Source organism: Microcebus murinus, chromosome 4 (assembly GCF_040939455.1).
Source record: "Microcebus murinus isolate Inina chromosome 4, M.murinus_Inina_mat1.0, whole genome shotgun sequence".
Lineage (NCBI taxonomy): Eukaryota > Metazoa > Chordata > Mammalia > Primates > Cheirogaleidae > Microcebus > Microcebus murinus.
Window position 1 is genome coordinate 61,460,251 of NC_134107.1, and position 9,780 is coordinate 61,470,030.

Below are 9,780 nucleotides of genomic sequence, written 5' to 3' on the forward strand. Positions count from 1 at the left end.
GATTTCCTCAGCTTGCTTATTTTGTCCTTTGCCTATGGAACTTTCTCTTTCACAAATTCATCTTTCCATCACTACTCAGTTTAAATAAAATCTAAAGGCCCCCTTGTTCAGTTGTACCTTTTTATATTCTGTTTTTATTTAGTCAGACTTTGGCAGAAAACTTTCCCAGCTGAGCCCAAGGGAAAAGTGACCATTGGCACAGATTTCAGCCTGTGCTTTTGGCCCAGTATTTTGTTGCGTGTTTTTGTTAATATCCAGGGCGAAGATTAAGCACTTACACTTATCTGGTAACAGTGAGAGGCCTTCACATTGCTTGCCTGTGGCCTGAAGACTGCATGCTTACGACTATTAACCCCCAGCTACCTCCTGGGAGATAAGATCTAGCTGTTAAATTTGGCTTTCCCAAAAGGAGGCTCTGAGTTTCTACTTGATCTGAGAGAGGGAGAGGAGAAAGATAAATCCCAGCCTTTGCTGAATTTTGAAAAAGGATAGTAGCTTAATTTATGGAGGTTGTTTTTTTGAAAAAACTAACTTTATGTCATAATTTCTCAGCTGCCAAAAGACGTAATTCTACCTCAGCTTTGCCTTGGCAACTAGCTTTTGGCACTCTGTGCAGCCCTGTCGTTGCTCTGCATTATTTAAGCAGTAATCTTTAAGAAGGTGAGAAACTATTATTGCTTTTTAGCACAGTTGACATGATATTGGCGCAGAGTAGTACCTAGAGCTTCAAACATTTCTAATGGCCGTAAACCAACTTAAACACCTCCATGTAGAGGTCTCACTGCCATGAGGTCATAGCTTGCCATGAGGGGGGAGAAAGAAGAAGATCAAATGTTGTTTAAAGGGGTTTTTTTTCTTTTTAAGTATTCTTATTCCACCGAGTTGTAGCTGTAGAGTTTGGCCAGGATCCAGACAATCAAGATTTAGTATTTTGACCAGCTGTGATCTAGTAATGTTCCTCAGAGGAAACATTTTGTAGGGAGGGAAAGACACATATTTGAGACTGTGAATTGTACTCTTTCCTAATACTTTACAGTGTGAGACCTGGTTGTAGGCAGATAAAGCAAGCACAAGTGAATCTGAAAGAGAACAGGGGGGAAAAAAACACCACCTGTTTTCAAATAGTTAAAAACTGACCCTAGCTTCGAGAACTCTCTTGATGTGGTAAATCTTTACATTTTTTATTTATTTCATTTTCCCCTAAGTTTCCACATTTACATCATTTTGTGGCAGAATTCATTTCTGTTCATAATTGATGCTTAGAATGCCTAACTGTATAACAAGTCCTAAAAAATCAAAAAAGCCATGCAGACTTAACACAGGCAGGAAAAGAAGAGAAGGAAAAGATCCCAATCCACTTAACCTAAAAATTACTCCTCTGATTCTCACCCCTCCCTCAAATAGAAATAGAGATCAAATGTAGGTGTTTTGGTGGCAACAAAAAATCTCAAAAGTCTTTGGGATTGGGAGAGAGACGGGAACTAACATTTACTTAGTCAGACTGGCCTGGTTACATCACAGCTTTCTACCTGGTGGCTTTGTAGCCTTGGTCAAGTCACCTAACCTCTGTGCCTTCAGTTTCTTCATCTGTAAAAGGAAGATAATGCTCGTAATACGTCATAGAGTTGTTGAGGATTCAATGAGACCATGTACAAAGATGTTAACAGAGCACTCAGCCCATAGCACTTCATACATTTTAGTTGCTGTTGTTTTATTATTAATAATAATTTATCAAGTACCTACCCATTGTACTAAGAATTTTACTTGTATATCTCATTTAATCCTTGCTGCAACAACTATTAGGTGGATGTGCCCATTTTACAGAGAGGGAAACATAGGTTCAGAGCAATGAAGTAAGTGCATCACCAACGTCCTGTGTTCCATATGTTGGAGCTACATGTGGAGCTCTGGAAAGTAAGATACCGGAGATGCAGAAACAGGAATCACGTTGGGGACCAGTGCTTTCTTACTTTGTTTCGTCTCTTCCCGTGGCTATAGCTTCAGGAAGTACCAGCAAAAGAAAGAGGAAGAGTTGGGGGAGATAGTGGGGGCAAGGATGGTAGAGTAGGAACCTGGGCCCTGTCATTTTCCAGGCTGGCTTCATGGCAAGGCATTTGTATAGGGTTATTAAAGGACTGAACATGGTCTTCCTCATTCAGGTCAGGGAAATAGAGCATTTCTCCCTCTTACAAAAATTCTCTCTCTCTCTCTCTGAAGCTAAAATCATACAGAAAAATGATGTATCAGGGGTTTGGGGACAATCGGAATGTACCTCACAGGATTCTGGGAAGTTCTTATAGTCCCTAAGCAGTTGGTAGATCATGCAAATAGAGGCATTTTGAGCACTTCTACTTTATTCAAAGCCTTCCTCACCTCATGCCCCCAAGAAAAAAGGGGGAAAAAAACTGGAATGCTATTTCACATTGAACAGGATAAATCTATTGATTGATTTGGTACTTTTTCTCCAAAACTCTTTCACACTTGCCTTAATTTTTCATTTGCTTCTTGCAGCTAGCTCCCTGATGTACAGAAATGGAGGTGTGGCTGGGTGGGAAGAGTTCTGCTTGTTGATGCTTTAAACAATATACTGTGTAGGGGAAAGGAGATCTACATTCCAGTCTTTCCTCTGCTGTCTGTTACCCTGTGTTCCTGTGTAAGACATGAATGTCTTGAGCCTCAGTTGTCCCTTCTGTAAAATGAGGATAATACTTTTGGAATTTGAAGCCCCTGGAAGCTAATTATAATGACAGTAACCACAGTTACTGCTGCTATCAGTGTATATGCCAGGCATTCTGCCAAGGATTTTAAGAGCATTATTTTGTTTAATCCTGATCATAGTCCAGTGATCTATTTCACAAAGGAGAAAACTGCCCATAGTCATAAAGCTAATAAATGGTGAGCTCAACCTTAAGTTGTAATTCCAAATTATAGTGTCAGAGCTGAGAGTAGAATCCAGGTCTTTGCACATCTTTTCTTGTTACCTCCACTATCCCAGAGAGAGCTGAAGAGATAAGAAGAGGTAACTGTCAACAATAAATAAGGACTCACAGAATGAGAAAGAAATTAATCACCTTAATTCAGAGAGCTCAGAGAAAACTTGGTCTAAAGAAGCCAAATTTAAACCAGACTGTCCACCTTGACCTCTAAACTCCCAAGTCACTTGGCTTCTCCCTGATCATGCTATTGTTTGTAATCATAAGATATCCTTTTTTACTTATAGCAAAAGGTTTATTATTAAGTAATTTAACAGTTTCTGGTATGGTTCAGTTATTCAACAATCTATGCTGTATTTCACTAAACTGTAGCCTAGTGAACTTGCAATTACGATATCTTTGGGTTGTTGTTTTTTAATAAATCGCAGCATTAAACCCCAGATGTCATGTTTCCAGTTTGGACCTAAGCCAAGCTGGAAGAGACATCCTCTCAAGGCCAATGCAGATGAGGAAGGGCGTGCAGTGAGCTGGTGGACTCAGTCCAGATGCCTGAACCTCGGCTCTGCGCCCTCGCACACGCAGGGCTCCTTGGCGGGAGCGGAGGAGAAAAAAAAGCTACACGCTTCCTGCTGCTTCCACGCCTCCCCAAACACCCACATTTACGCTTTTGGTTGTTTTTAAGAATAGAAACTCCCTGTAAGTTTTTCATCACAACGTGCCAATTTCATTTGATAAGTTGTCACCAGACTTTAAAAATTGGTCATATAATTAGTAAATTTATGAATTTTCCATCTCTTTATATAGATGAAATAATCATGAGGCCAGACTGTAATCAGACAAAAAGAATCTTGAAACCTGTTGAGCATTCTTCTTTTCTGATCTAGCATTTGCCTTTTCAATTGCTACCTTTCTCTTTTTCGGCACTAGTAGAGATAAAATCCTCTTTTTTTCTTTAGCTTGTACTAAAGTATATAATGAAGGGTCTTTCTCAACACCTATTAAATATGGAAATCAACATTATTTAATTAAAATCTATGTTTTTATACAGAGATACAGCAGTTTGCTAAAGTTTAGAAGCACCCTAAATCTACAAAATTAAGGGAATAATTAAGTAAATTATGATATTCCATTCAATGAAACAACCATTTAGAATTATGTTTGCCAATAGGTTTTAATAGCATCCAGCAACAGTATATAGAATTATGTGTATATGCCACAAACACAAGTTTAGGGCTTTTTAAAATTACATATACATACATAAAATCAAAGTTTAAGAGGAAAATATCCTAATTAGTAATTGTTATTTGATAGGTAATAAGCTGGTGATTTTAATTTTTTTATATAGCTTATATTTTGGGAGTTTTACTATAAGTATAAACTGTTATAATAATTTAAAATACATGTGTGTTTATATATACTTTAATGTAGCCATCTAATATTTCAGCTGTTTACAATTCAGCTATCTTTAAAATCTGAAATATAGCTAAGATCTTGGGAGTAATAAAAAAATTAATTCTAAGCAGCCAAAACTAATGTTACAAAACTCACGTAATAAAGCATATTATGCCTAGGACATCTCCTGGCCCATCGCTCAAATCCTGTGTACTCTTACTTTGCACACAATTCTTAGGACACCTGCTTTACAAGAACACAGCAAACTTGCAGCAGAATATTCAAAGAAGAATAGAGCAGCCACTGCAGGCAGGAGCACCAACACAGTCACACTGACCATCTGACAGTGGGAGAGGCACAGAAAAACCCCAACCAACTTAGACTTAACTCCAGACTTTCAGAGTCTCAAAATCAGTGAGGGATACTAAAACCCCTCTTCCTCTTGTGGAGTAAGTACTTCTACGTGAGCCCCAGACCTGTTCCTCATGCCCTGCCTTTTGCCAGCCCACGGGGGGCCCAGCAGAGAAACAAAGCCGGATGCCTGGCTGGAGGGCGAGGGTGGCAGCCAGGGTCCCAGCCATGAATGGTTAAGCACCTGGCTGTGGTCACACGCCAACGACATCTCCTCTGTGTTCCAGGCTGGTTCACCTGGTGCTTCCCACCCTTCCCAGCTGGGCTGCAAGCAAAAGCTTGGCTTGTCTGCGCAGAATAGACTGTGGGTGGTGCTCTGTTGTGGTGTGATTACCTAGTCAACTTGTAAAATCATTTAGAGAGGGATGCTGTCAGCAAGTGGTAGAGTAAAAACAAGAAGGTTGGCAAAAAATGCATAGCTTACCAAATTACTGTGAGTTTTGACAACATATTAACTAGAAACCTAGATTAAGGCTAGCAGATTTTGCTGTTTTGTTTATCTTGAGAACTAAAAACGGTAATTTACTGATCTGCTTTCCCAGTTCTATATGCACCCCAGTGACCACCCTTAATTATGAAATCTCTCCTGGCACCAATACTTACACCCAACCAAAGGAATCCAGCAGGCCCACAGATTAGGAGCCTTGTGGTTGCCTTTCCCAAGAAGAATAACCCTTGCTTGGGTATCTGAGACCACAGATATAATCCAGCATCAGAAGAAAATCTGAGAGAAGAGGGAGCAGGGAGAGGCCCCAGGGCTTGTGGCTATGGGCACAGGTAAGGGAACCCTAAAACCTTTCTCTTTTTTTAGGGCACATAGTACAATTGTCATTGAAAAATGTATTATTTGAATAATTAGGGATGTCTTTCTCCTGCAAGGTTGGCTGCTCCTTGGAGGCAGGGGCTGCTGTCTTGCGTCTGTCTCCCCTCTCCAAGACCTGACACGTATAGTAACTATTTGCTAGGAAGTGTATAGGTTTAAGTCCTGCCTCTACTTCTAAGTGGTTGCCCTTTTACAAGCTACTTCTCTGTGCATCTTTCCTCATGTGAAGAACACAAGTCAAATGGATCTTCTATTTGTACCTCCCTCTGCCTCTGGGACCCAGTCTGTTTATATAATTGTATTGAAGCTAACTAATTTCATCCACATATAAAATCTAGAACTGTGATCAATGCTCCCAGGGTGGCTTAATTAGCACAGTGTATAACATAGCCATCATTTCCAGGGGGTAGATACTCTATTTCCATTAACTGATTATTATTTATTATTTCAGACGTAAGTGTAATAATGCATGCCCTGCCTTCTTGACAGGGTTTTTGTAAGGACCAAGTGAAATGATGTATATGGAATTACTTTAGAAACTATAAAGCTTTGTGTAGCTGAACAATGATTATTTTTGCTAGCCCAAAGATATCTTCCTGAGAAGTAAGGGCTCAAAAGTAGGAACCAAAGACCAAGCATTGGCTAGCCTTATAAAGGAGAAGGCATTTCCCAAGTTAATTTTTCATTTTAAAAAAGTACACCCCCAAAAAAATAAAAATTTTTTAAATGTTTTTAAAAGTACCCTGTATCCTCTCTCTGCCCATTCTCTAATGCAGGGTGATTGCATGCCAGTGTTGGGCAGGCTGTTGGCCAGCAAATCACGAGGCAAGTGTTCTAGTCTAGTCTGGCCACTGACTCACTGAGTTATCATGGGCAAGTCATTTAACTTCTCTGCCAAATGAGAGTGACTGCTTTACAAAGACAAAGTGAGAATTGAATATTAAAACTGAAAATAAGGATATTGAGAGCCCTTCAGAAATATGAAGTTGAGTATATCCCTGATGTGGTTTCTTTCCATACCAGCCCATCCAGTTACTTAAGACCTTCCCCAGGTGACATGGCTTCCATCCCCCCCCCCTTCCCTGGTCCCCTTCTCTAAACATATTGCAACATGTCTGTGTCCTTCTTGAAGGAAGCTCCCAAAGGTGGACCCAGCGTGCCTCATGTTTCATACATTCAGACACTATAATAAATACTGTCTAAGATTGATTATTATTTATTTTCATTATCTCAAACCTAAATATTCTGTTTTCTGTCTCTGGATCTGGAAGGCTTAAGCCAAGTTCTGAAGCAGAAAGTAACTTCTTGTTTTTGTTTCTCTTCTAGCGACAGACATCACACTTCCAGTGCAATCCCTGTTCCAAAGAGACAGAGCTCTGCATTTGGGGGTACAGATGTAGGCTTCTCTGGGGGAATCCCTTCACCAGACAAAGGACATCGAAAACGGGCCAGCTCAGAGAATGAGAGACTCCAGTACAAAACCCCTCCTCCCAGTTACAACTCAGCGTTAGCCCAGCCTGTGACCACCGTCCTTTCCACAGGAGAGTCCGAGAGAAAGACAACATCTCTGTCCTCCTCCTTGGATACCTCCTTGGACTTCTCCAAAGAAAACAAGAAAAAAGGCGTAGATCTGGGTGACAGCTTAAATGCAGGCCGTGTGAGTGTGCACGCTAGCCAAGAGCAAGCGGAAGCCCTCTCTGGGCACCTGGCCACAGTAAATGGCACCCTCCTGCCCAGCGAGCAGGCCGGCTCTGCCAGCATCCAGCTGCCAGGTGAGTTCCACCCGGTCTCAGAAGCCGAGCTCTGCTGTGCCGTGGAGCAAGCGGAAGAAATCATTGGGCTGGAAGCCACAGGTTTCACCTCAGGCGATCAGCTAGAAGCATTTAACTGCATCCCAGTGGACAGTGCCGTGGCAGTCGAGTGTGACGAACAAGTGCTGGGAGAATTTGAAGAGTTCTCCCGAAGGATCTATGCACTGAACGAAAACGTATCCAGCTTCCGCCGGCCGCGCAGGAGCTCTGATAAGTGAAGTGAGCAGGCAGACAGTCGGACCAGGGCAGAGTCGCTGCCTAAAATAAGGATAAAGCTGCACTTAACCCTTTGTAATAATTATGCCACAAAATGAATATTATTGGAGGATATTCCTCGGGAAAACAGACTTTGGGAATAGAGGAGGGACTCAGGATCATTGTGTATCAGTGGGCCAAAGTTAGATTTTGCTTTCAAGATTTGCTTTCCAGGCCTGATGATTATTTTAAGGTAAAAGTCACCCTCTAGTTGAAAGAGCTTATAGCTCGAGTCACCTGTTAGGTTTTTGTCTGCTTTTTATTTACCCTTCTATGTTATCCTCAGAGGGAAGATGATAATATATAAATAATATAATGAACTCACCTTTAGTTTCTTGTAAGCATTTGCCCTCACCATAGTTTATAAAACTTTGGGAAAATGGAATATTCAGAAACAGGTTTCCACTATTTACTGGAGGGTCTATGGCCATCCATTAGGTTTGTGAATAAGAAGCATGGTGTGGTCTCCTTGTACCCAGGCCCATCTGTCCCTGCCCCCCAGGGACCACAGTCACCACTGTCGCCCCATCTTCACAGTGGACAGGCTGTGCGTCCTGGAAACTAAGGACATACATTCACTGGTTCTTTAACCCAGTAGCTTGATGTCCCATCTCTTCTAATCGGCTATGGCCTTCCTTCCACCTCCTCTGCCATACCCTCGCTGTGGCCCTCAAATTCGATGAAAAACTTGCCTCTGGTAGATCTCAGGGCATCCTCCAGGACCGCAACGTTACTGCGGTCAGATGGCAGCCAATCCCCTTCGGGGGCTCAAAGTTTTCATGTGGGCAGATGCTGCGGTCAAGAACTAGGCATGCTTTCTGGCAATGCACTCACCAGACAAAAAATCCTATATATAAATCCCATGTTAATTTATTAAATTTTGGTCAGAAAGAAGGCATTGTATATGACAAAATATATGTAGAAAGTCAGGCTGTCCAATATGCAAACTGCAAGGCAGTTGAAATAGTTGGATTAAGATACTAGATGAGGCATAGAATACTATTGGTATGTGTGCAATTTCATAAATATTAAATTATGTTTTTGAAGTCCAGTTGTCATTCCTGCATTCAGATTTCATTTACTGTTGCTTTATACATTATGTACCCAAGGATATTGCCTCAGGGTTGCAACTCTTTAAGGAAAATTTATCCATATATACACGTATTGTATAGAAGAATAAAAATTGAGTTTACTTCGCCCGACCTGATGTTTTTTCTTTGCAGCTTTGAAATTCCTCTTAAACCTAGGTCTCCCTATGTTACATCATGACAGGACTAGCCTGAACAAAAACCGGGGCTGTATCTAAGCTGATGCTCTTGACTGCATTTGAATGTACATATTGTCTAGCAACACAAATACTTTACAAGTGTGCTCTCCAGTAGTGGCGTTTGTCCTGCATAACAACCTGCGTAACAACGGAACTCGCAGGTCTCATAATCACTTCCATATATTGCGTGCAAACATTCCTGGGCTCGATTTTAATGTATAGCTACATTGTTATTTTCTGTGTAGAGAATTTACTGCATAATAGAATTGCTACATAGCTGACAAACCCAACTCTCCAGCAGTTGAAAGCTTTAACTTGATCTGAAGAAACCCATCTTATTCCACATGGAGAGATGGGGCCGCTCTAGCCTGGAGCGGAAGCAGTGTGCGGTCACCCCTTTCAGAGTCAAAGAGGTAGGGAGAGACACCGTCTTGGTAGTATACATCATGCTGCGGGCTCCTCCCGGAGAGTAACAAGTAAGATTTACCAAACAAATTAAAAAAGTTTTTGAAGGTCAGTATTAATATTGAAGAATGGATTTGTGATTTCCCCAGACATGCGGGTGCACTTTAAACTTCATGCTGAACTCCTCAAACTAGGTATGTTCAATCACAGGCCCTCCAGCCTGGCTCCGGCACCACCGAGCAGTAGGGCCACTCGTGATGAGCATGCATCTCAATTCCACACAACCAGATAGAGCCTGGAGCTCTGGGGTTCCATCTGTCAGTCTCCCCTGTGCAGACTCCCCGATTCTGGGCTTCCTGGCCTTCCTGGCCCACCACATGGAGCCCTGCCCCTGAGTGTGATCAGATTGCCCAGAACTGGTCAACAGTGGGCAACATGTTTGCATGACCCACGCTGTCCAGTGATGTATGCCTCAAAACACCA

The 9,780-nt window shown here is 41.7% G+C and overlaps 1 protein-coding gene across 2 annotated transcripts in view; it reads left to right on the forward strand.

Moving 5' to 3' along the window:
* The window catches only part of UVRAG (UV radiation resistance associated), a 275,388-nt gene extending 266,561 nt beyond the window's left edge, over positions 1–8,827 (forward strand). Inside the window, exons 15-16 of one of the 2 annotated variants that reach the window (XM_076002321.1) lie at positions 3,362–3,463; positions 6,886–8,827. In XM_076002321.1, the coding sequence (XP_075858436.1) occupies positions 3,362–3,463; positions 6,886–7,588 (805 nt within the window). In that variant the 3' untranslated portion in view covers positions 7,589–8,827. The remainder of the gene's footprint in view (positions 1–3,361; positions 3,464–6,885) is intronic. The other variant, XM_012744895.3, reaches the window with a different exon arrangement.
* Positions 8,828–9,780: the final 953 nt, after the last annotated feature.